The 27316-nt window shown below is 49.9% G+C and overlaps 1 protein-coding gene across 5 annotated transcripts in view; it reads right to left on the bottom strand.

The window, feature by feature from the left end:
• Positions 1 to 26429, bottom strand: part of DDX11 (DEAD/H-box helicase 11) — a 31146-nt gene extending 4717 nt beyond the window's left edge. Inside the window, exons 1-21 of one of the 5 annotated variants that reach the window (XR_013215964.1) lie at positions 26282 to 26416; positions 19424 to 19618; positions 19084 to 19281; positions 17926 to 18012; positions 17295 to 17446; positions 16255 to 16297; positions 13546 to 13653; positions 13348 to 13435; positions 12998 to 13197; positions 12673 to 12825; positions 10018 to 10064; positions 8808 to 8887; positions 8691 to 8735; positions 8402 to 8469; positions 7741 to 7779; positions 5832 to 5952; positions 3516 to 3638; positions 2783 to 2895; positions 2503 to 2575; positions 2325 to 2428; positions 505 to 722 (exon numbers count right to left, since the gene is read on the bottom strand). Coding sequence is in view for 4 of the 5 variants with exons in the window: in XM_077266980.1 (XP_077123095.1) it covers positions 561 to 722; positions 2325 to 2428; positions 2503 to 2575; positions 2783 to 2895; positions 3516 to 3638; positions 5832 to 5952; positions 7741 to 7779; positions 8402 to 8469; positions 8691 to 8735; positions 8808 to 8887; positions 10018 to 10064; positions 12673 to 12825; positions 12998 to 13197; positions 13348 to 13435; positions 13546 to 13653; positions 16255 to 16297; positions 17295 to 17446; positions 17926 to 18012; positions 19084 to 19281; positions 19424 to 19615 (2196 nt within the window). In the remaining variant the exon portion in view is untranslated. Of the gene's footprint in view, positions 1 to 504; positions 723 to 2324; positions 2429 to 2502; positions 2576 to 2782; positions 2896 to 3515; positions 3639 to 5831; positions 5953 to 7740; positions 7780 to 8401; positions 8470 to 8690; positions 8736 to 8807; positions 8888 to 10017; positions 10065 to 12672; positions 12826 to 12997; positions 13198 to 13347; positions 13436 to 13545; positions 13654 to 16254; positions 16298 to 17294; positions 17447 to 17925; positions 18013 to 19083; positions 19282 to 19423; positions 19619 to 26281 lie in introns of all 5 variants that reach the window. The other 4 variants (XM_077266978.1, XM_077266977.1, XM_077266980.1 and 1 more) reach the window with 4 other exon arrangements.
• Between the last annotated feature and the right edge of the window lie 887 nt (positions 26430 to 27316).

Below are 27316 nucleotides of genomic sequence, written 5' to 3'. Positions count from 1 at the left end.
TACTGGTGCAGTCACTGTGTACATACATTACATTACTGATCCTGAGTTACATCCTGTATTATACTCCAGAGCTGCACTCACTATTCTGCTGGTGCAGTCACTGTGTACATACATTACATTACTGATCCTGAGTTACATCCTGTATTATTCTCCAGAGCGGCACTCACTATTCTGCTGGTGCAGTCACTGTGTACATACATTACATTACTGATCCTGAGTTATATCTTGTATTATTCTCCAGAGCTGCACTCACTATTCTGCTGGTGCAGTCACTGTGTACATACATTACTGATCCTGAGTTACATCCTGTATTATACTCCAGAGCTGCACTCACTATTCTGCTGGTGCAGTCACTGTGTACATACATTACATTACTGATCCCGAGTTACATCCTGTATTATACTCCAGAGCTGCACTCACTATTCTGCTGGTGCAGTCACTGTGTACATACATTACTGATCCAGAGTTATATCCTCCTGTATTATACTCCAGAGCTGCGCTCACTACATGTGACCTTTATCTGGTTCCCGCACTCGTTGCTCGCAGGCTGTCACTGTCGATCACACTCGGACCTTTTTCTTTCCCGCCAGTCTCTTCATTGTTCCCGTCGTCTCCCAGTGATCCAGGATCAGCTTCTCGTACTCGTAAGAAGGGAAGAAGCAGACGAGACCCCCCGGGACCACGTTACACAGGTTGGCCAGAATCCGTCCGGTCTCGTCCATCTGTGATAAGTGTCAAACATGGGATGTTATGTAGAGAAGCGAACATGTGATGGACACTGAGCAGCATGTATGTGACGGACACTGAGCAGCACGTGTGTGACAGACACTGAGCAGCGTGCATGTGACGGACACTGAGCAGCGTGTATGTGACAGACACGGAGCTGTGTGTATGTGACAGACACTGAGCAGCATGTGATGGGCACTGAGCAGCGTGTATGTGATGGACACTGAGCAGCGTGTACGTGACGGAGTTATATCCTGTATTATACTCCAGAGCTGCGCTCACTACATGTGACCTTTATCTGGTTCCCGCACTCGTTGCTTGCAGGTGTCACTGTCGATCACACACAGACACTGAGCCGCGTGCATGCGACGGACAGTGAGCCGCGTGTATGCGACGCACACTGAGCCGCGTGTATGCGACGCACACTGAGCCGCGTGTATGCGACGCACACTGAGCCGCGTGTATGCGACGCACACTGAGCAGCGTGTATGCGACGCACACTGAGCGTGTATGCGACGCACACTGAGCAGCGTGTATGCGACGCACACTGAGCAGCGTGTATGCGACGCACCGTGTATGCGACGCACACTGAGCAGCGTGTATGCGACGCACACTGAGCAGCGTGTATGCGACGCACACTGAGCAGCGTGTATGCGACGCACACTGAGCAGCGTGTATGCGACGCACACTGAGCAGCGTGTATGCGACGCACACTGAGCAGCGTGTATGCGACGCACACTGAGCAGCGTGTATGCGACGCACACTGAGCAGCGTGTATGCGACGGACACTAAGCTGCGTGTGACGGACACTGAGCTGCGTGTATGTGACAGACACTGAGCAGCGTGCATCGGACGGACACTGAGCCACGTGTATGTGACGGACACTGAGCAGCATACATGTGATGGACACTGAGCCGCGTGTATGTGACAGACACTGAGCCACGTGTATGTGACGGACACTGAGCAGCCTGTATGTGACGGACACTGAGCTGCATGTATGTGACGGACACTGAGCTGCGTGAATGTGACGGACACTGAGCAGCGTGCATGTGACTAACACTGTGCTATGTGTATATGACAGACACTGAGCAGCGTGTATGTGACACTGAGCAGTATGTGATGGGCACTGAGCAGCGTGTATGTGATGGACACTGAGCAGCGTGTATATGACAGACACTGAGCAGCGTGTATGTGACACTGAGCAGTATGTGATGGGCACTGAGCAGCGTGTATGTGATGGACACTGAGCAGCGTGTATATGACAGACACTGAGCTGTGTGTATGTGACAGACACTGAGCAGCATGTATGTGGCGGACACTGAGCAGCGTGTATGTGATGGACACTGAGCAGCGTGCATGTGACGCAGCACACAGCTCTCAGCCCATTGGACCAGAGGGATCACATGATAATTACTGGTGCCCTATACGGGCACAACTTGGGTTGTTCGATCGGTTCTTGCACCGTTTTAGGCATGCAGCTCACATGCATAGCTATGCGATAAGTGAGAATTTCTGGGCATGGCGATCAGAATGTCGCGGGTTTACAGATGTATCACTGCCTGAATGTGACGGCACAGAGGCGGTGACTGGCGAGTTACCATGTCCGGCCGACCCCTCTTCTCGTAGGTGAATTCCAGCTGCTGATTGGTCGGCCCGCTGCACAGCACTATGGGTAAAATATTTTCGGGTGGAATCACGTGACCTGCAGGACAATGACGCACCAACGTGAGCACGATCAATGGGCGCAGAGCAGGACGGACGGACGGCGTCACTCACCGCACGAGAACTCAACGATCCTCTCTGGCTGCAGCCCGGCCGCCATCAGCAACTGCTGCTTAAAGTCAGAAACCTGCGGATGACCAGAAGTAAAGATGGTGGGGGTGACAGACGGCAACCGCCCCCTTATCTGTGCGGACCTCCCAACCCAAATATCATGAGCATGAAGGGGTTAACAAGGAATGTGCAGGAACGCCGGCCTGCTGCATGTGGAGCTGTTCCCTCTGCATCGTGCCGACCTCCAGAAGTGACATGAAAACTAGGTCAGAGCAGAGCTCACCGGCTGCATCGTCCCTCCGGCGATGATCACGGCGCGACACTCCCGCAAGACCTCCGCGAAATGCACCGCCGGGTTCAGCATCAGGAACTTCAGACGGCTCCGCGCCACCGAACCTGCGGGGACAGAGCGCGGATCATCCCTGCGCTGCACAAATCTATACAGGAGCACGGCAGAGCAGCGCCGCACAGATCTATACAGGAGCGCAGCAGAGCAGCGCCGCACAGATCTATACAGGAGCGCAGCAGAGCAGCGCTGCACAGATCTATACAGGAGCCCCGCAGAGCAGCGCCGCACAGATCTATACAGGAGCGAAGCGGAGCAGCGCCGCACAGATCTATACAGGAGCGCAGCAGAGCAGCGCCCCACAGATCTATACAGGAGAGCAGGCACAGATCTATACAGGAGCCCCGCAGAGCAGCGCTGCACAGATCTATACAGGAGCGCAGCAGAGCAGCGCCGCACAGATCTATACAGGAGCGCAGGCACAGATCTATACAGGAGCCCGGCAGAGCAGCGCTGCACAGATCTATACAGGAGCCCTGCAGAGCAGCGCTGCACAGATCTATACAGGAGCCCCGCAGAGCAGCAAAGATCTATACAGGAGCCCGGCAGAGCAGCGCTGCACCCGGAACGACCATCACACGTCACATACATGTCAGACCCCCCCCGATCATTACCGGACCAGATCACATCACATAAACATCACAGCGACTAAAGAATCAGGGATCGAGACCTTGCATCTGTACCAGGACACGTCCATCTTGGTTGGCATTGGTCAATGCGGAGAGGAAGCTTTCAATCTGCATTAACGGCGACGCAGAACGAACGGGGTCGTTCTCACTGATCTCAGCCGCCCCTGGAATAGGTAAAGGGCAAAAAATAGCATTTCCCATCTCATAATCCCAGGCAGTAGCCACTAGGGGAGCTCCCTGTATACAGAGATACATAAGCTCCTGTCTGCAGCCACCACTAGGGGGAGCTCCCTGTATACAGAGATACATGATAAGCTCCTGTCTGCAGCCACCACTAGGGGGAGCTCCCTGTATACAGAGATACATGATAAGCTCCTGTCTGCAGCCACCACTAGGGGGAGCTCCCTGTATACAGAGATACATAAGCTCCTGTCTGCAGCCACCACTAGGGGGAGCTCCCCGTATACAGAGATACATGATAAGATCCTGTCTGCAGCCACCACTAGGGGGAGCTCCCTGTATACAGAGATACATGATAAGATCCTGTCTGCAGTCACCACTAGGGGGAGCTCCCTGTATACAGAGATACATGATAATATCCTGTCTGCAGTTACCACTAGGGGGAGCTCCCTGTATACAGAGATACATGATAATATCCTGTCTGCAGCCACCACTAGGGGGAGCTCCCTGTATACAGAGATACATGATTAGATCCTGTCTGCAGCCACCACTAGGGGGAGCTCCCTGTATACAGAGATACATGATAAGATCCTGTCTGCAGTCACCACTAGGGGGAGCTCCCTGTATACAGAGATACATGATAAGATTCTGTCTGCAGCCACCACTAGGGGGAGCTCCCTGTATACAGAGATACATGATAAGATCCTGTCTGCAGTCACCACTAGGGGGAGCTCCCTGCATACAGAGATACATGATAAGATCCTGTCTGCAGTCACCACTAGGGGGAGCTCCCTGTATACAGAGATACATGATAAGATCCTGTCTGCAGTCACCACTAGGGGGAGCTCCCTGTATACAGAGATACATGATAAGATCCTGTCTGCAGTTACCACTAGGGGGAGCTCCCTGTATACAGAGATACATGATAAGATCCTGTCTGCAGCCACCACTAGGGGGAGCTCCTTGTATACAGAGATACATGATAAGATCCTGTCTGCAGCCACCACTAGGGGGAGCTCCCTGTATACAGAGATACATGATAAGATCCTGTCTGCAGTCACCACTAGGGGGAGCTCCCTGTATACAGAGATACATAAGATCCTGTCTGCAGCCACCACTAGGGGGAGCTCCCTGTATACAGAGATACATGATAAGATCCTGTCTGCAGTTACCACTAGGGGGAGCTCCCTGTATACAGAGATACATGATAAGATCCTGTCTGCAGTCACCACTAGGGGGAGCTCCCTGTATACAGAGATACATGATAACATTCTGTCTGCAGCCACCACTAGGGGGAGCTCCATGTATACAGAGATACATGATAACATTCTGTCTGCAGTCACCACTAGGGGGAGCTCCCTGTATACAGAGATACATGATTAGATCCTGTCCGCAGCCTCCACTAGGGGGAGCTCCCTGTATACAGAGATACATGATAAGATCCTGTCTGCAGTCACCACTAGGGGGAGCTCCCTGTATATAGAGATACATGATAAGATCCTGTCTGCAGCCACCACTAGGGGGAGCTCCCTGTATACAGAGATACATGATAATATCCTGTCTGCAGCCACCACTAGGGGGAGCTCCCTGTATACAGAGATACATGATAAGATCCTGTCTGCAGTCACCACTAGGGGGAGCTCCCTGTATACAGAGATACATGATAAGATCCTGTCTGCAGCCACCACTAGGGGGAGCTCCCTGTATACAGAGATACATGATAAGATCCTGCCTGCAGCCACCACTAGGGGGAGCTCCCTGTACATAGATTCATACAGCTTAGAGCTCCTCCTATTGGTGGCTGCAGGTATTATTATTTATCAGTATAACTGAATAATGCCGGCTCACCTCGGTACCATTTAGTTCCGAACACGGAAATTCGTCCTGACTTGACAAGAAATGCTCAGTGAGAAGAAGCGTTGGTTTCCAGCTCCAAATAAAAACAAGTCCTTTTTATTGCATCTGTTGATCAATCTATTGTTTCTGCCTCTTTCTCTTCATTCGTTGAGTTGCTATTTTAATGTTTCAATAAAGGGACTTGTTCTTTTTTGGAGCTGGATACTACGGCTTTTTCTCATTGACCATTATTTATCTCTAGAACATCTGCTGGGAGATCTGTTTGGGGTATTTGGTGCCCCCGTTGTGCCCTCTGTCCCCCGTACTGGTCGGGATCTCACCTTCTCCCTGGTTTTTCGGATTCAGGTTCTGTAGGAATTGCTGGAATCCTCCGGTTTTGGCTCCGGCCTTCACAGGGTTAACAATGGACGTCCCTCTGAATTTCTCGGTGAAGCCGAACAACTAATGCAGAGAAATGACCGGACGGTCACGCGTCACCCAAAGGCAGCCCCCCAATCACTGTCAATGAGGGTCTTTACAGTGGCCATTAACTGCTTAAGGAAGCTGTGTATACCCCCATACAGTGTGTATACCCCATAAAGTGTGTATACCCTCCCCCCCGTATACCCCCCTTATAGTGTGTACGTCCCCTATATAGTGAATACAGTGGGGAATTAAGTATTTGTTCCTCTGCCGATTTTGCAGTTTCTCCCTACACAGAATGGAGGGTCTGTAATTTTTATCGTAGGTACACTTCAACTGTGAGAGACAGAATCTAAGAATAAAATCCAGAAAATGGCATTGTAGGATTATTTATTACATAATTAATTTGCATTTTATTGCATGTAATAATTATTTGAGGAGAAGGTCATGTGGTCAGATGAGATCAAATAGAACTTTCTGGTATCAACTCTACTCGCCGAAGTTGGAGGAAGAAGGATGAGAGTACAACCCCAAGAACACCATCCCAACCATGAAGCATGGTGGGGGAAGCATCATACTTTGGGCGTGCTTTTCTGCAAAGGGGATAGGATGACTGCACCGCATTGAAGGGAGGATGGATGGGGTCATGTATCGGGAGATTGTGGCCAACAACCTCCTTCTCTCAGTAACAGTATTGAAGATGGGTCGTGGCTGGGTCTTTGACCATCACAATAACCCAAAACACACAGCTAGGGCAGCTAAGGAGCGGCTCTGTAAGAAGCATTTCAAGGTACCGGCATGGCCTAGCCAGTCTCCAGACCTGAACCCAATAGGAAATCTTTGGAGGGAGCAGAAACTCAATGCTGCCCAGCGACAGCCCCAAAACCTGGAAGATCTGGAGAAGATCTGTATGGGGGAGGGGGCCAATATCCCTGCTGCAGTGTGTGCGACCCTGGTCAGGAACTACAGGAAACGTCCGACCTCTGTAACTGCAAACAAAGGTTTCTGGACAAAATATTAAGTTCTGTTTTTCTATTTTATCAAATACTTATTTCCTGCAACAAAATGCAAATTAATTATGTAAGAATCCTACAATGTGATTTTCTGGATTTTATTTTTAGATTCTCTCACAGGTGAAGTGTCCCTACGATAATAATTACAGACCCTCCATTCATTGTAGGGGGAAATGTGCAAAATCGGCAGTGTATCAAATACTTATTGCCCCACTGTGTGTACCCCCATAAAGTGCATATATTCCCCCATAAACTGTATATAGCCCCCGTATATGTATTCCCTACATACTGTATATATCCCATATAGTGTATGTATCTCCTATATACTGTATATACCCCCCGTAGTACATGTATCCCCCATATACTGTATATATCCCCCTGTATAGTGTATATATCCTCCCATATACTGCATGTATCCCTCATATAGTGTATACCCTCGTAAACTGTATATAACCCTCCATATACTGTATATACCCCCATAGTACATGTATCCCCCATATACTGTATATACCCCATATACTGTATGTATCTGCTATATACTGTATATACCCCCGTAGTACATGTATCCCCTACATACTGTATATATCCCCCTGTATAGTGTATATATCCTCCCATATACTGCATGTATCCCGCATATAGTGTATACCCCCGTAAACTGTATATAACCCTCCATATACTGTATATACCCCCAGTATACAGTATATACCCCCAGTATACAGTATATACCCCCAGTATACAGTATATACCCCCAGTATACAGTATATACCCCCAGTATACTTTATGTACCCCCGTATACTGTATATCCGCCTCTCACCTTCCTGCTGATCATGCTTTTCACACAATATCTCTGGACCTGTGGGGGAGAGAGATGTAACAACCACCATCAGTTGGAGTCCCCCGGAGACAGACCCTCGCAGGATCACTACCTGTACAGATATTAGAGAGGCAGCGCTGGAGACCCCCGAGAACAGACCCTCTCAGGATCATTACCTGTACACACATAACTGGGGGGCAGTGCTGTAGACCACAGGGGACAGACCCTCGCAGGATCATTAACGGAACAGACACTACATGGGGCAGCGCTGGAGACCCCCGGGGAGAGACCCTCGCAGGATCACACACACATTACAGTGGTCACCGCTGGAGACCCCCAGGGAGAGACTCTCGCAGGACAATTACCTGTACACACATTACATGGGGCAGCGCTGGAGACCCCCAGGGACAGACCCTCGCAGGATCATTACCTGTACACACATTACTGGGGGCAGCGCTGGAGACCACCGGAGACAGACCCTCGCAGGATCATTACCTGTACACACATTACTGGGGGCAGCGCTGGAGACCCCCGGAGACAGACCCTCACAGGATCATTACCTGTACACACATTACTGGGGACAGACTCTCGCAGGATCACACACACATTACAGTGGTCAGAGCTGGAGACCCCCGGGGAGAGACCCTCGCAGCGTCGTTACCTTGAACAGGTTGATGTTGTCCACGTGACTGTAGAAGAGGAAATCGTTGATGGATCTGAGCTCGGTGCCTGCGAGAAACACAAAGCGAGAGACCTCCTGACATCGCCGCCTGGGACCCCCACATCAGAGCAGAGATCGGTGACTGCCGTCCGTCTCTCGGGATCTGTTCACACCACGGTGACATTACGAGTCAGCGGTCCGTCCCCAATGTTGTGTGAACAGCGCCCGGCACGTCCGTCTGTCCCGTGCTGCCCCCCCAGACATCAGCCATGTTCTGCCCATTACTCACCCGCCTGCGACACGCTCTGGAAATTTGGGTTCTGCCTGACGTTCCCTGTAAGACAAGAGGTGGCGGTTATATCTCATGTGAGGGGCGCTCTACTCGGGACCCCCATAGATTCCTCACCTCCGAGGGCCCCCACAAACTTCTCCAACAGGAAGAGAATCTGCTTTACGTACATCAGGTTTTTTGCCTTCAGTCGACTCCTGAAAATGACAGTCTGAACTTGAGCGAGAAGCAAAGTGTCCACTAGTCACATCCAGAGCTGCACTCATTATTCTGCTGATGGCGCAGCTCTCTGGTGTATTGCGGAGACCCGCCGTATACCGGGAACACCACACAAGACCCGCCGTATACCGGGAACACCCCACAAGACCCGCCGTATACCGGGGACACCCCACAAGACCCGCCGTATACCGGGCACATCCCACAAGACATACCGTACACCGGGGACACCCCACAAGACCTGCCGCATACCGGGAACACCCCACAAGACCCGCCATATACCAGGGACACCCAACAAGACCCGCTGTATAACGGAGACACCCAACAAGACCCGCCGTATACCGAGGACACCCAACAAGACCTGCCGTATACCGAGGACACCCAGCAAGACCCGCCGTATACCGGGAACACCCCACAAGACCCGCTGTATACCAGGAACACCCCATAAGACCCGCCGTTTACCGGGAACAACGAAAAAGACCCGCCGTATACAGGGAACATCCCACAAGACCTGCCGTACACCAGGAACACCCCATAAGACCCGCCGTTTACCGGGAACAACGCAAAAGACCCGCCGTATACCGGGAACACCCCACAAGACCCGCTGTATACCAGGAACACCCCCACAAGACATACCGTATACCAGGAACACCGCAAAAGACCCAACTTATACAGGGACCTTCCCACAAGACCTGCTGTATACCGGGAACACCCCATAAGACCTGCTGCACACAGTGACTGCACCAGCAGAATAGTATGCGCAGCTCTGGGGTATAATACAGGATGTAACTCAGGATCAGAAATGTAATGTATGTACACAGTGACTGCACCAGCAGAATAGTGAGTGCTGCTCTGGAGTATAATACAGTATGTACAGTGCGCAGCGCTTTCCCAGCAGTGATTCTCGGCTGTAGGATATCAGGAGAGGAGCAAACATCAAACACATTTTCTAGAACAGCTCTTGTGCAAAACAAATCAATACAAACAGGCTTTTGTGCGGTGTCGGTGGGAGACGACTGTCATCCTCAGTAATGGAAGAAAATTAGGAGGAAAATGAGTGAGTAACAGACAGCAGATTACAGCACAATTACAGTGTGATTACGGAACATACCTGTATCGCTCCGAGTACTGCGCCAGCTGGGAGTGCGCCTGGCACAACTGCAAGGAAACAGACAGAGAGTGAGGCACCGGGAGCTGCAGGGTCCGGCCATAAAGACCCCTTAATTACTCTGTGCTTTGTGGCAGAACCTGAAATCACCGAGCAGAGATTATGGGATGAGCCGAGATCCCCGGCCGTAGTGGCAGAACACGACGCCGAGCAGCGAGAACAGAGCGCGATAATTAGCTGCAATCCCGAGCGCCCTGAAGAATAAGAGAATAACGAGCACGAGGCAGGGTCTTAATTGCATCCCTGGACCTTACATTGTTTAATTATGCGAGATGCGGAGCACTGTAACAAACCCTCAGCTGTGCGGACTGGGGGCGCCTCTATGGTTTAGGGTCTTTGCTTCTATTCACTGTCAGGAAGCAGAGATCTTGAGAAGAGTTAGGAATTGATAAAGTTGTAAAACTTTTCTCATATTTGACAGCTTTGGGGTAAGTGAGAAAAAGCCTGAGAGCACCGCGAAGGTGAAAAGTGGAAACGACGCGGCCAGGTGCAAAAACAAAAGCCATGAATAAAAGATCTCACCCGGTGGGGAAGGAAAAGCGCGGCCTCCGTCACTTTCCCACTCGCGGGTACGTCAGCACATGTATAAAACATGAAGAGTATCGCGCTCTATCACAATTATCTCTATCTGGAGTCAACTCCATTCACTTCAGCCGGCAGGAGGCGATAAAAAGTAATCACGTCCTCCTAAAAGGGGTGCCCCCACCTTATAAGTGATGGTGTATGCTATTAATTTAGGATCGGACACTCGCTGCTCAGAGTAAAGGGTACGCAATACTAAAACAGCACTGCGGTCCTTCAGCAGCATTTATCACGGCACCCCTGGCGAATTTAAAAGATTGGACCTTCACAGATGTGGCGATACTAAAGATTTTGGTATATAGCGGGGGCTCTAAATTCTCAGTTCTAAAACAATTTTGTTTTAGAATTTATTTATTTTTTAATCCCACAGGTGACCGCGATGGGGTCCTTAAGCAGGCCCTTGGAATCTCAGAAGAGCAGAGATCGGATAGAACAAACCCTTCTCCCAGAAACTATGCACTTAACCCCTTTGTGACCGTATAACGTATATGTTATATGGAGAGGGTGTAGAAGCTGTGTTATACAGCCAGCACCAGCCTTTAACAGCTGTGAACAGAACTACCTCTGATTGCTGCTGTTTAACCACTGACACTAACATTTAAATGGCTGTGTTTCGGCCCCCATTGCCATACTCTTCCCTGTGATGTGATTGCAGGACAGAAAACCTCCCATCGCTGCTATGTCGGTCCTTCTGTGACTAAGCTTCATAGGGGAATGTTAATTACTCTATATGCTACAACACTGACGAACTGTGGTCTAAAGAACAAGCGATCAAATGATCGGCAAGTTCATGTACCTGGCACTTGCCAGGAAGGGGTTAAAACTGCAGCATCCTGGATCCATCACAATTATAGGAGACACGCTGACCTCTAGTTACCCCTCAGTACAGAGCACGGCGGCATCTGGTGGCAAACCCCCTGCGGTACACACTGGGCCAGCCAGAGCACGCAACCCTATTATCAGGCTCCTCGGAGATCCAGATGTGCGGGATTATATAAATGGAGACGTGACACCAGGAGCTCGGCGGTGGCACCACATGTGTTCACTCGTCCGGAAAACCAATTACGGCTTCATCAATCCTAGATTGCTTTTCTATTTTGCAGCCACGACAAACGGGAAACGAGTGGCCGATCTGACCCGTGAAAGCAAAAATGAAACGTTACCAATCTATATGGAGACGTTGGCAGACGCCGGGCCTGACCCTGGCCTCGCTCCGATGCTTCTCCAAGTCCTGTGATTTCTGACATCTCGGACCGCGCTGCCGTGTTAGGTTGGCGATAAGTGGGCAGAGGTCAGATTCGGACCCTGAGCCGTGCCGCCAGAAAATTATCAATTTCCACCACGGCCGACATTTTTTGCTTTCTACCTTCCCTTCTCGAGTCAAAACTTTTTCCCATCTTTCCCTCCCCGTCGCTTGAGCCAACACCAGACGTGTCATATACGACCCTCGCCCGCCTCCGGTGGTGCAGAATTCCTCCAGTCCTCGCGGGTGACTAATCGCTCGCTCCGTGTGGCCGTGTCTGTGACACTGTCGCCTCCTCTTGAGGCCCGGAGTCTGACATTAGCGATAACCTCAATCGCCGGAGTGACGATAATAATTCTATTACCCGGCCAGGCCGCCTCCATCAGACGGAATTCACACCATGTTTTTTTTTTTTTCTTTGAGGACCAGGCCCCGTGGGGCAATTCCTACAACCGATTACACGGAGCAGAAGTTTTCATTTTCTATTTTAATTAATATTTTCCTTTAATCTGAGAGATAAAAAAATATTCGTTTTTAATTAACCAATTATCGCGGTCTACGCCAGGAAAAAAGGGAACGGTGCGGCACAGAGGCAGCAAAAGGACAATGCAAAGACTCAGGTTGTATTGTCCTATGGCAAGGGTTACCTTAAAGGGGCGCTCCGGCCTAAACTGGATGGGGGATTACTGCGAGATCGGTATCATTTATGCACCATAAATGCGTCCATCCGCAATCATGATGGTGGGGGTCCGACGCACGGGTGCGTGACTCACCTGGGCCCCGGTCACCTGGCAGCTGTACATGCCGGTTATGGTGTCTATCAGGTTGTGAGCTTCGTCGATGATCACCACCTGCTGCTTCAGCTTGATGCCGGACGCCCGGCGGGTGCAGTCATGGAGCAGCGTCTGGTAAGGGAGGACCACCAGCTGAAAAACAGACATTAAAAGGGGCGGTGAAAAGCGGCTGCCGGCTGTGTCTGGTATTACGATTAGTCAGGACACAGCACCACTCCTGTCGTAGGCCATGTCTGGTAATACACCTGAACCCATCTTTCTGCATCTCTGGTTCCACTTCCGGAGCTGCCCCGTGTCCGCTCACCTGTGCGGCAGGGACGGCATAGCGGCTGGCATAGTACGGGCACGCCGTCACCTCCCGGGCCTGAGTCACCAGCTGCTCAATGTCCTTCACCTCCAGGAGAATCTCATCCCGCAAAAACTGCATTTGATCGTAGGAATAGAAGGGACAAGTCGCCCGCCCTCCGCGCTTCTTCTTCCCCTCCGGCTCCTCGTTCTTCTTATCTGGAAAGTAAGAGGAAAAAATCGTAAATGACGACCGCGACCCCGGCTGCATCTTTTGGCCACTGCACTTTTCTAAAAAAAAAAAAAAAAGTAATAAAAAACGATGAAAACAAAAAAGCCCCCGTATGGCGGGACGTTACTCCCCCTCACCGTGCTTGGTCTTCTGCATCTCCATGCAGCGGTCGTTGATGAGCTGGACGGAGCTCAGACGCCGCACGTCCTCGTTCACACACATGTTCTGCAGAGAAACACAGAGAGAAGCAGCATTAGGACAAGTGGATAGAACTGTTCTGACCGTTATATATATATATACACACATACATAAAATAAGAATGTTGATGTGAATACCTGCCGAGACCCCAGGGACACCAGACGAGTCTCTTTCCCAAATGGACTTTTCTGTAGTTCATGGACAAACTGCGAAAGCTGAGAGTGAGTGCGGCTGCAATAATAAATCTGTGCGAAGGGAGGAAAGAAAGTAAGGGTTAATAGAGATAATAATGGCGGACCACGGTCCTGATCCCATCTGTCATCAGATTATACTCTTGCCGAGAAACGGAGAAGATATTCACACCGATCCTGCAGCCACCACTAGGGGGAGCTCCCTGTATACAGAGATACATGATCAGATCCTGTCTGCAGCCACCTCTAGGGGGAGCTCCCTGTATACAGAGATACATGATAAGATCCTGTCTGCAGCCACCACTAGGGAGAGCTCCCTGTATACAGAGATACATGATAAGATCCTGTCTGCAGCCACCACTAGGGGGAGTTCCCTGTATACAGAGATACATGATAAGATCCTGTCTGCAGCCACCACTAGGGGGAGCTCCCTGTATACCGAGATACATGGTAAGATCCTGTCTGCAGCCACCACTAGGGGGAGCTCCCTGTATACAGAGATACATGATAAGATCCTGTCTGCAGCCACCACTAGGGGGAGCTCCCTGTATACAAAGATACATGGTAAGATCCTGTCTGCAGCCACCACTAGGGGGAGCTCCCTGTATACAGAGATACATGATAAGATCCTGTCTGCAGCCACCACTAGAGGGAGCTAGCTCCCTGTATACAGAGATACATGATAAGATCCTGTCTGCAGCCACCACTAGGGGGAGCTCCCTGTATACCGAGATACATGATAAGCTCCTGTCTGCAGCCACCACTAGGGGGAGCTCCCTGTATACAGAGATACATGATAAGATTCTGTATGCAGCCACCACTAGGGGGAGCTCCCTGTATACAGAGATACATGATAAGATCCTGTCTGCAGCCACCACTAGGGGAAGCTCCCTGTATACAGAGATACATGGTAAGATCCTGTCTGCAGCCACCACTAGGGGGAGCTCCCTGTATAGAGATACATGGTAAGATCCTGTCTGCAGCCACCACTAGGGGGAGCTCCCTGTATACAGAGATACAAGATAAGATCCTGTCTGCAGCCACCACTAGGGGGAGCTCCCTGTAAACAGAGATACATGATAAGATCCTGTCTGCAGTCACCACTAGGGGGAGCTCCCTGTATAGAGATACATGATAAGATCGTGTCTGCAGCCACCACAAGGGGGAGCTCCCTGTATACAGAGATACATGATAAGACCCTGTCTGCAGTCACCACTAGGGGGAGCTCCCTGTATAGAGATACATGATAAGATCCTGTCTGCAGCCACCACTCGGGGGAGCTCCCTGTATACAGAGATACATGATAAGATCCTGTCTGCAGTCACCACTAGGGGGAGCTCCCTGTATACAGAGATACATAAGATCCTGTCTGCAGCCACCACTAGGGGGACCTCCCTGTATAGAGATACATGATAAGATCCTGTCTGCAGCCACCACTCGGGGGAGCTCCCTGTATACAGAGATACATGATAAGATCCTGTCTGCAGCCACCACTAGGGGGAGCTCCCTGTATACAGAGATACATAAGATCCTGTCTGCAGCCACCACTAGGGGGAGCTCCCTGTATACAGAGATACATGATAAGATCCTGTCTGCAGCCACCACTAGGGGGAGCTCCCTGTATACAGAGTCCCTAGTGGTGGCTGCAGACAGGATCTTATCATGTATCTCTCTATACAGGGAGCTCCCCCTAGTGGTGGCTGCAGACAGGATCTTATCATGTATCTCTGTATACAGGGAGCTCCCCCTAGTGGTGGCTGCAGACAGGATCTTATCATGTGTCGCTGTATACAGGGAGCTCCCCCTAGTGGTGGCTGCAGACAGAATATTATCATGTATCTCTGTATACAGGGAGCTCCCCCTAGTGGTGGCTGCAGACAGGATCTTATCATATATCTCTGTATACAGGGAGCTCCCCCTAGTGGTGGCTGCAGACAGAATATTATCATGTATCTCTGTATACAGGGAGCTCCCCCTAGTGGTGACTGCAGACAGGATCTTATCATATATCTCTGTATACAGGGAGCTCCCCCTAGTGGTGACTGCAGACAGGATCTTATCATGTATCTCTGTATACAGGGAGCTCCCCCTAGTGGTGGCTGCAGACAGGATCTTATCATGTATCTCTGTATACAGGGAGCTCCCCCTAGTGGAAAATTATGGATGGAGAAAATGAGAATATCATCATTTACCTCTATGTCCACACAGAGGATCTGGAGCTTTATCCCGTCACTCCCCCACTATGAGAAGCCCGGAACGCTGCTCCTTCTAGATGCTGGTGCAGGTTTATCACCATCTTTTCGCTGAGGCAGTACATTATTGCCTTTATGCTTTTGGACGGATGCTGCAGATCTGAATTATCGGCGTTGGGGATATTAATGATTAATGCTGGAGCTGAGATCTGTACATACATTGCTCTTTTTGCCGCGCTCAGGACAATTTCAGGCGCCGTCACTTCTGACGTTTTGCAGCCACAGACCCCATAACTATCAGAGGGGCCGGTAATTCTGCAGTAATGGGATTACGGCCCGGAAAGGGGAATCTCCTGATTGTCAGATGTTGCATTATCCGAGGTCTCCGGACGCTGCCGAGGTGGTTGGCGGCTGGAGAGGTCAACAGGGCATGAAATCAATGGCGGCTTTTTTTTCTGCTTACCTTCGTCACATGCTCTTCTTCACAATCATCCTCATCATCCGATCTGGCAGCAGACGAGAAAGAGAGAAGACAGAAAAGGTAAAAATGTATAGAAGGATGTGGCCGCCCCTCCGTATAACCTGTCCGTCTGTGACTCAGTATGGCGGACCCCGGGGCTGCAGACATGTCGCCCACAGGGAAGGTAAATGTCAGCCGCTTCTATAACGAGGGGCCGGGCGATATTTTTGACAACAGCATTTAAGTGGTTAAAAAGCAATGATCGGAGATCAGTTCGGCTGTTAGTGGCAGGTGCCGGCGGTGCACCGCCGCTCCGTGCACCGCCACCACAGCCGCTCCGTGCACCGCCACCACAGCCGCTCCGTGCACCGCCACCACAGCCGCTCCGTGCACCGCCACCACAGCCGCTCCGTGCACCGCCACCACAGCCGCTCCGTGCACCGCCACCACAGCCGCTCCGTGCACCGCCACCACAGCCGCTCCGTGCACCGCCACCACAGCCGCTCCGTGCACCGCCACCACAGCCGCACCGTGCACCGCCACCACAGCCGCACCGTGCACCGCCACCACAGCCGCTCCGCGCAGACACCACAGCCGCTCCGTGCACCGCCACCACAGCCGCTCCATGCACCGCCACCACAGCCGCTCCGTGCACCGCCACCACAGCCACTCCGTGCACCGCCACCACAGCCACTCCGTGCACCGCCACCACAGCCGCTCCGTGCACCGCCGCTCTGCGCACCGCCACCACAGCCGCTCCGTGCACCGCCGCTCTGCGCACCGCCACCACAGCCGCTCCGCGCACCGCCACCACAGCCACTCCGTGCACCGCCACCACAGCCGCTCCGTGCACTGCCACCACAGCCGCTCCGTGCACCGCCACCACAGCTGCTCCGTGCACCGCCACCACAGCCGCTCTGTGCACCGCCATCACAGCCGCTCCGCGCACAGAAGTGACTTAAAAAAACTGCTACGTTTAAAGGGAAAGACACAAATGTAAAGTCATATACACTACGTGTGGTCGAGAACAACAAGTGCCATACTTTCTGCCTTCTTTCTTCGTTTCCTCGTCACTTTCATATTCGGCGAGGAGCAGCTCTTCCTCTCCTTCCTCCAGGCTCGGGCCTTCCCCTCCGGGGGACAATATCTGCTGACTGAGCCGGAGAAGACGAATCGTCTCATCATCCTCTTCCCTCTGGAGAAGAAATAGAAAGAAAAAGAAGAGAGAGAAACTTAGCGGCCGAGAAGTTCAATCCTGCGAGGAAGATCCACACGTCCCGGATACGAGGGAAAGAAACGATAAAGTGTGAAAAGATCTTGTCGGAGACGTGAGGATGTAACGGGGGAAGAGTTCAGCTCCGGAGGCGGCCAACATTCATTTATCTTTACGATACGGTCAATGGCGTAAAAGAAAAAAAAAGAAAGAAAGGATGAACGTCGGCATCACACAGACGGTCAAGTAAAGGGATTGTCTAGAAAACCGGCCATCGCTGATAAGACTACAGAGGTGGCCGGTGACCTAGGCAACGAGCTGAAGACTAGTTATTTTTCTTAAGTTCTTTCTATTTATGTCACCCCTTTAATTTGATCGCTCGTCCTATAGGAAAGGTCAGGAGCCTCCGCACACGGCCTGGCCATGTGGACCCCTTACGTTGTCGTCCTCGCGGACCTCACCTTTCTCTTGGCGGCGAACTTCAGCTGGACGTTACGTCGCATCTGCTCCAGTTTCTCTTCTCGTTTCTTCCTTCGCAGCTGATCCTCCTGCAGGAAGAAAAAACAAGAAAAAAAGCAAGTAACTGAGTGGTCAGTCTCACAAGGACGGTTTCCATTCACTGACTGCAAGCCGAGGAGCGGCAAATCCATGAGCGGCACCGGGGGTTCTGCTCACAGCAACCAAAACAATAGCATTAAACCAGGTAAATCGACCTCCGTAAAAGGTGGAAGTGGTCGATTCTTAGGGCAGAAAAGGGTTAAAACTTAAAAAAAAAAAAAAAAAAAACCCTCCATGCTTTCATTTTTCATGGAGTTGGTGAATCTGTTCGAGGCGCATAAAAATATCACATAAGTGCGCAAGGTATTAAAAATAGATCGGGGGGAGGGAGGAAGTGGCGGTTTTTAGACAGCGCCATTTATTATTTAACATCGCGGGATCGTGTTATTACGACGGAGACACCTTCGGCTGACAGGATGGGAGATAATGCAGGGAAATGGCAAGGAGAGCAAATATGTCGCCTGCAGGCGCCGCGGCGTATAAACGCCGCCATTAATAGAAGCCTCTGCATCTATGAATACATGCTGCCACCTGCAGGCGAGCAGCGGGCACTGCGGCCACGCACAAGATTCCACGTGGCCAATTTTCATTCCCTTCTAAGAGCCCGAACCTTTTAGGGTATGTTTCCACAGTACGTAAACGCTGCTTGTTTGACGCTGCAGCGTCAAACAAGCAGCGTCCAGATGTTCCAGCATAGTGGAGGGGATTTTATGAAATCCCGTCTCCACTATGCGTGGAAACCCGCACGCGGCGGCCCTGCGACTCCTGACATGCTGCGCGTCTTTTCAGAACGCAGCATGTCCGTACACCTTGCGGGGACGCAGCGTCCCCGCAAGGCATATCACAGGGCCCTATGGCGAGGGGTGCGATGATCCCGGATGTGTACTGTACACATCCGGCACCATCGCGTCCCATTAAGGGGGCGGGGCTTAGCGCCGAGCGGCTTCGCCTCTGCGGCGATCCCGCCGGCGAAACGGACCGTGGAGACGTACCCTTACTTTCCGTCCCCGCAGCCGTTCGAGGGCTCGATCTGTCGTAGAGCGACATTTACTGTCCCGCACCTTTATCTTGTTCTTCACGTCCATCTCTTCTTTCTTCTGTAAGAACTGGGTCACCCAGTCGGGCTCGGCCGTGGATCCGGTGACTGTGGAGCCGACTGCCGTTTCTGCCGCCAGCGCCTCGGCCTCCTCCTGCCGCTTCTTCTCTTCAAAGTCCCGCAACCAAGTCAGGGAGCCGCAGATCAGACTCAAGGACTTGCCCTGCGGAGATCCCGGGACTGGTGAGGATATTACATGGGAGACGTCCCCGCAGCCAGATCCCATCAGGTCACAACAGCCGCAGTCATCTGCCGGAGACCAAACATGTCTGCCCTCGTCCCCCCGGAGCGTCTCTAATCCTCACCGTGCCTGTAGGACTCTCAAATATCCCGACTTTCCCGGCCTCGAGCACCCGATAAAGCTCCGTCATGAACTGCTCCTGGATGGGGTACGGCGGGAAGGGGAAAGGGAATGTCACAGGGTCCGCGGGGCGAGACGGCACAGGGTCCGCGGGGCGAGACGGCACAGGGTCCGCGGGGCGAGACGGCACATCCATGTCCTGGTAATAAAAGGGGAGAACATGATGGAGGATGAGGAATATTCTGCAAAAGGAAATTCTCCTAACCAGACAAATAATAACAACATTTATGCCTATGACCACCACTAGGGGGTGCACGGTTGGTCTTCTTCATATATTTAGGGGGTCTGGTCTGGGTTCTACACACGTGATCAAAATTGTTGGTCCCCCTCGTTTAATGACAGAAAAACCCACAATGGTCACAGAAATAACGTGAATCTGACAAAAGTAATATTAAATAAAAGATCTATGAAAATTAACAAGTGAAAGTCAGACACTGTTTTTCCACCATGCTTCCACAGAATTTATATTAAAAAAAAAAAAAAACAACAACTCCTGAAACACGCCTGGACAGAAATGATGGCACCCCTGAAAATAATGTGAACAGATTAAAGGTGAACTTCAAGCTCAAGGAACATCAGTGTCAGATCGCACCATCCGTCGTTGTATGAGCCAAAGTGGACTTCATGGGAGACGACCAAGGAGGACACCATTGTTGAAAAAAAAAAAAACAACATAAAGCCAAACTGGAATTTACCAAACTACATGTTGACAAGCCACAAAGCTTCTGGGAGAATGTCCTATGGACAGATGAGACAAAAATGGAACTTTTTGGCAAGGCACATCAGCTCTATGTTCACAGACGGAAAAATGAAGCATATCAAGAAAAGAACACTGTCCCTACTGTGAAGCATGGAGGAGGCTCTGTTATGTTCTGGGGCTGATTTGCTGCATCTGGCTCAGGGTGTCTACAACCTGTGCATGGTACAATGAAATCTGAAAACTATCAAGGGATTCTAGAGAGAAATGTGCTGCCCAGTGTCAGAAGGCTTGGTCTCAGGTTCAGGTCATGGGTCTTGTAACAGGATAATGACCCAGAACTCACAGCTAAAAACACCCAAGAATGGCTAAGAGGAAAACACTGGACCTAAATCCTATTGAGCATCTTTGGAAAGAGCTGAAACAAAAGGCGACCTTCAGACACGAGACAAGTGGAGCAGTTTGCTCTTGAGGAGCAGCTAAAATACCTGTTCAAGAGGAGCAGTTGTCTCATTGACAGTTACAGGAATCGTGTGATTGCAGTCATTGCCTCAAAAGGTCGTGCAGCAAAATATTACGTTAAGGTCCCATCATTTCTGTCCAGGCCGATTTCATGAGGTTTATGTTTTTTTTAATTCTGTGGAAGCAAGGCTGAAAAGCAATGTCTGACTTTCACTTGTTTATTTTCATAGATCTTTTATTTATTATTACTTTTATCAGATTCACGTTATTTCTGTGACCATTGTGGGGTTTCCTGTCTTTAAACGAGGGGGACCAACAATTTTGACCACGTGTGTAGATATTTCTGGAGTGTGGTCTGTATATATAGCCATGGCCAAAAGTGTTGCCACCCTTGAAATTGTGACAGAAAAGGATGTATTTCCTCCAAAACATTATTACATTCCCCGTGTTTTTTATTATACACACTAGATGGTGGCCCGATTCTAATGCATCGGGTATTCTAGAATATGTATGCGTAGTGTATAGCACAGGCCACGTAGTATATTGCGCAGGCCATGCAGTACATTGCGCAGACCACGCAGTACATTGCGCAGACCAAGCAGTACATTGCGCAGACCACGTTGTACATTGCGCAGCCCACGTAGTATATTGTGCAGCCCACGTAGCATATTGCGCAGCCCATGCAGTATATTGCACAGTCCATGTTGTATATTGTGCAGCCCACGTTGTACATTGCGCAGCCCACGTTGTACATTGCGCAGCCCACGTAGTATATTGCGCAGTCCATGCAGTATATTGTGCAGCCCATGTTGTACATTGAGTAGCCGACGTTGTACATTGCGCAGCCCACGCTGTACATTGCGCAGCCCACGTAGTATATTGCGCAGCCCAAGTAGTATATTGCGCAGCCCACGTTGTATATTGCACAGCCCACGTTGTATAGTCACGTAGTATATTGCCCAGCCCATGTAGTAAATTGCCCAGCCCATGTAGTATATTGCCCAGCCCAAGCAGTATATAGCAATGTGGGCATCATATCCCTGTTAAAAAAAAGAAATAAAATAAAAAATAGTTATATACTCACCTTCCGGCGAAGCGGTTACCGACGCTGCTCGTGCGCTCCGGTCCCAAGAGTGCATTGCGGTCTCGCGAGACCGCTACATCATCATCTCGCGAGATCGCAGCATGGAGCGGTCACCAGAGTGTCGCGAGCAGGAAAGGCCTGTTGTCGATCAGGGGGCCGACAAACGGTGAGTATATAACGATTTTTTATTTTTTTTAAACATTAGATCATTTTACTATTCATGCCGCATAGGCAGCATGAATAGTAAAATGATCTAATGTTTAAAAAAAATAAAAAATCGTTACAAACTCACCGTTTGTCGGCCCCCTGATCGACAGGTAATCCTCAGATTTCATGATTCCTTGCACACAGTCAAGGCAACTAGTGCCAGAAGCAGCAAAACAACCCTAGAATACCCATGACCCTCCACCATATCTGACTGTAGGTATGGTGTTCTTTTCTTTGTAAGCCTCATTCCTTTTTGGTAAACAGTAGAACGATGTGCTTTACCAAAAAGCTCTATCTTGGTCTCGTCTGTTCACAAGACGCTTTCCATAAAGGACTTTGGCTTACATACATTTTGGCAGACTGCAGTCTAGCTTTTTTATGTCTCTGTGTCAGCAGTGGGGTCCTCCGGGGTCTCCTGCCATAGCGTTTCATTTCATTCACATGTGGACTGATAGTTCGCGCTGACACTGATGCACTCTGAGCCTGCAGGACAGCTGGAATTTCTTGGCACTTAATTGAGGCTTATCCACCATCCGGACTATCCTGCGTTACAACCTTTCATCAGTTTTTCTCTGCCGTCCGCATCCAGGAAGATTAGCTACAGGGCCAGTGGTTGTAAACTTCTTGATTATGTTGCACACCGTGGACAAAGTAACATCAAGATCTCTGGAGATGGACTTGTAACCTTGAGATTGTTGATATTTTTCAACAATTTTGGTTCTCAAGTCCTCAGACAGTTCTCTTCTCCTCTTTCTGCTCTCCATGCTTAGTGTGGCACACAGACACACAATGCAAAGATTGAGTTTCAGGTTTTCATCTAGTTTCAGGTGTGATTTCCATATTGCCCACACCTGTTACTTGCCACAGGCAAGTGTGAACCAGCATCACATGCTGGAAACAAAGTTGTTTACCCACAATTTTGGAAAAGTGCCAACAAATTTGTCCAGTCCATTCCTGGAGTTTTGTGTAAAATGCTGTCCAATTTGTCTTTTTTTTCTGTGCGCACAAGAAGGAAATAAACATGTGGAAGTGTAATAATTAATACTTCATTTTCTGTAACAATTTCAAGAGTGCCAACACTTTTGGCCATGACGATTTAGGGGGTCTGTATATATTTAGGAGTCTGGTCTGGGGTCTGTATATATTTGGGGTTCCGGTCTGAAGTCTCTATATATTTAGGAGTCTGGTCTGAGGTCTGTATATATTTGGGGAATCCGGTCTGGGGTCTGTATATATTTCGAGGGTCTGCTCTGTATATATTTGGGGTTCCGGTCTGAGGTCTGTATATATTTGGGGTTTCGGTCAGGGGTCTGTATATGTTTGGGGTTCCGGTCTGAGGTCTGTATATATTTAGGAGTCCGGTCTGAGGTCTGTATATATTTGGGGTTCCGGTCTGAAGTCTGTATATATTTAGGAGTCCGGTCTGAGGTCTGTATATATTTGAGGAATCCGGTCTGAGGTCTGTATATATTTGGGGAATCCGGTCTGAGGTCTGTATATATTTCGAGGGTCTGGTCTGTATATATTTGGGGTTCCGGTCTGAGGTCTGTATATATTTGGGGTTTCGGTCAGGGGTCTGTATATGTTTGGGGTTCCGGTCTGAGGTCTGTATATATTTGGGGGTCCGGTCTGAGGTCTGTATATATTTGGGTTTCGGGTCTGAGGTCTGTATATATTTGGGGGTCCGGTCTGAAGTCTGTATATATTTGGGGTTTTGGTCAGGGGTCTGTATATGTTTGGGGTTCCGGTCTGAGGTCTGTATATATTTGGGGTTCCGGTCTGGGGTCTGTATATATTTGGGGTTCCGGTCTGAGGTCTGTATATATTTGGGGTTCTGGTCTGAGGTCTGTATATATTTGGGGTTCCGGTCTGTATATATTTGGGGGTCCAGTCTGGGGTCTGTATATATTTGGGGTTCCGGTCTGAAGTCTGTATATATTTAGGAGTCCGGTCTGAGGTCTGTATATATTTCGAGGGTCTGGTCTGTATATATTTGGGGTTCTGGTCTGAGGTCTGTATATGTTTGGGGTTTCGGTCAGGGGTCTGTATATGTTTGGGGTTCCGGTCTGAGGTCTGTATATATTTGGGGGTCCGGTCTGGGGTCTGTATATATTTGGGGTTCCAGTCTGAGGTCTGTATATATTTGGGGGTCCGGTCTGTATATATTTGGGGGTCCGGTCTGGGGTCTGTATATATTTGGGGTTCCGGTCTGAGGTCTGTATATATTTGGGGTTCCGGTCTGAGGTCTGTATATATTTGGGGTTTCGGTCAGGGGTCTGTATATGTTTGGGGTTCCGGTCTGAGGTCTGTATATATTTGGGGTTTTGGTCAGGGGTCTGTATATGTTTGGGGTTCCGGTCTGAGGTCTGTATATATTTGGGGGTCCGGTCTGGGGTCTGTATATATTTGGGGTTCCGGTCTGGGGTCTGTATATATTTGGGGTTCCGGTCTGAGGTCTGTATATATTTGGGGTTCTGGTCTGAGGTCTGTATATATTTGGGGTTCTGGTCTGAGGTCTGTATATATTTGGGGTTCCGGTCTGTATATATTTGGGGGTCCAGTCTGGGGTCTGTATATATTTGGGGTTCCGGTCTGAAGTCTGTATATATTTAGGAGTCCGGTCTGAGGTCTGTATATATTTCGAGGGTCTGGTCTGTATATATTTGGGGGTCCGGTCTGGGGTCTGTATATATTTGGGGTTCCGGTCTGAGGTCTGTATATATTTGGGGGTCCGGTCTGGGGTCTGTATATATTTGGGGTTCTGGTCTGAGGTCTGTATATATTTGGGGTTCCGGTCTGTATATATTTGGGGGTCCAGTCTGGGGTCTGTATATATTTGGGGTTCCGGTCTGAAGTCTGTATATATTTCGAGGGTCTGGTCTGTATATATTTGGGGTTCCAGTCTGAGGTCTGTATATATTTGGGGTTCCAGTCTGTATATATTTGGCGGTCCAGTCTGTGTATATTTGGGGTCCGGTCTGAGGTCTGTATATATTTGGGGTTCCGGTTTGGGGTCTGTATATATTTGGGGATCGGTATATATATAGGGGTCCGATCTGTATATATTAGTGGGCCCGTATATATTTGGGGTCCGGTCTTAGGTCTGTATATATTTGGGGGTCCGGTCTGGGGTCTGTATATATTTGGCGGTCCAGTCTGTGTATATTTGGGGTCCGGTCTGAGGTCTGTATATATTTGGGGTTCCGGTTTGGGGTCTGTATATATTTGGGGATCGGTATATAGATAGGGGTCCGATCTGTATATATTAGTGGGTCCGTATATATTTGGGGTCCGGTCTGGGGTCTGTATATATTTGGGGTTCCAGTCTGAGGTCTGTATATATTTGGGGGTCCGGTCTGGGGTCTGTATATATTTGGGGTTCTGGTCTGAGGTCTGTATATATTTGGGGTTCCGGTCTGTATATATTTGGGGGTCCAGTCTGGGGTCTGTATATATTTGGGGTTCCGGTCTGAAGTCTGTATATATTTCGAGGGTCTGGTCTGTATATATTTGGGGTTCCAGTCTGAGGTCTGTATATATTTGGGGTTCCAGTCTGGGGTCTGTATATATTTGGCGGTCCAGTCTGTGTATATTTGGGGACCGGTCTGAGGTCTGTATATATTTGGGGTTCCGGTTTGGGGTCTGTATATATTTGGGGATCGGTATATATATAGGGGTCCGATCTGTATATATTAGTGGGTCCGTATATATTTGGGGTCCGGTCTTAGGTCTGTATATATTTGGGGGTCCGGTCTGGGGTCTGTATATATTTGGCGGTCCAGTCTGTGTATATTTGGGGTCCGGTCTGAGGTCTGTATATATTTGGGGATCGGTATATATATAGGGGTCTGATCTGTATATATTAGTGGGTCCGTATATATTTGGGGTACGGTCTTAGGTCTGTATATATTTGGCGGTCCAGTCTGTGTATATTTGGGGTCCGGTCTGAGGTCTGTATATATTTGGGGTTCCGGTTTGGGGTCTGTATATATTTGGGGATCGGTATATAGATAGGGGTCCGATCTGTATATATTAGTGGGTCCGTATATATTTGGGGTCCGGTCTTAGGTCTGTATATATTTAGGGGTCCGGTCTGAGGTATTTATTTGGGGTCCGGTCTGAGGTATTTGTTTGGGGGTCCAGAGTGCATATATTTAGGGGTCTGATGCCTGCACATATTTGGTGGGTCCAATCTGGGGTCTGTATATATTTGGGGGGTCTGTATTATGTGGGCGGGGCATACATAAATATTTGCATACACTGACAACTCTGAGATCCGGTGTAATAAGCCCACGCCTTTGTGGTTGCTATGGGTTACAGCCCCTTCCCCCTGCTATCCCGATGTCACTGACCTCTCACTAATGCTCGGCTGTTATTATCCCGATATTGACGATAGTCACTCACGGTCACCGCCGATAATACCCAGCAGGCTCCACGACATAAAACAATCTCCCGCGCTCCCGATTAGCCAATCACAGGACACCAAGTAGCGACGTCACCCGCCCACCACTACAGTCTCAGCCAATGCGCGAGAGGAGCCCCTCACGAGCGCTAGTATCCAATCATACGCGACAGAATGACAGTAGCCAATGAATGAGCAGCGCTCAGCTTCCTGACGTCATTGTTGCTATGTCAGTGAAATCCTTATTTATATAGTAGCTGGGTTGCGTGTGTGTTGCCAATGGCGACCAATCATAGCGCAGCTTTCATATCATATTGTGCTCTTGATAAGTGAAAGCTGTGCTGTGATTGGCTGTTATACAGTTTTCATATCTTTTTAACCCCTTCCCTCCGGAGAAGATTTTTATTTCTCAGGTGTCTCATTTAGGCACACAGGATACCACAGGTGTACGCTGCTGCCACCAAGAGGCTGACATTAAGAATTACACTTCAATAAATTTGCTTAGTGTCATGTAGGAGGCAGACACAGCCCTGAGGCCCAGACCGCTCTCTGCCTGTGGTGTTTTGTGTTGTTTACTAATGTTTTTCTGCTTTAGATGAGGGTAATGACATCTCTCCGGCGGTGACATAAGGCGGCGAGCACAGTCCGGCCACATCCTCTTTCTTCTGGATAGCGGTCAGCGGTCAGATACTGGTGCGGCCGGTTTTGCCCCTTGTCTCCTGCAAACTCGTCCCCCCCCCAGAGTGTAGTATGGAGAGAAGAGGGTCCGAGGTCTCGCCTCTTCAGGGAGGCGGATGTAGCTCCTTCTTTGCGTCCCGCTGGCTCGCCATTGTTTTTGGTCAGGCACTTGTACCTCTATTTTTTCATTTCGGGCCCTTTGCCTTTTTTCCTGGTCTCTTTCTGATGCAGCCTCCTCAGTCCCTGTCGGAGCCAGATCTCTTCTTTAGGTCCTGGCTTCTGCTGCAGCGTATCCGGCTCTTTCATG

This window comes from Ranitomeya variabilis, chromosome 5, assembly GCF_051348905.1.
Source record: "Ranitomeya variabilis isolate aRanVar5 chromosome 5, aRanVar5.hap1, whole genome shotgun sequence".
Taxonomy (NCBI): Eukaryota; Metazoa; Chordata; class Amphibia; order Anura; family Dendrobatidae; genus Ranitomeya; species Ranitomeya variabilis.
This window is presented reverse-complemented; position numbering and strand designations above follow the sequence as displayed.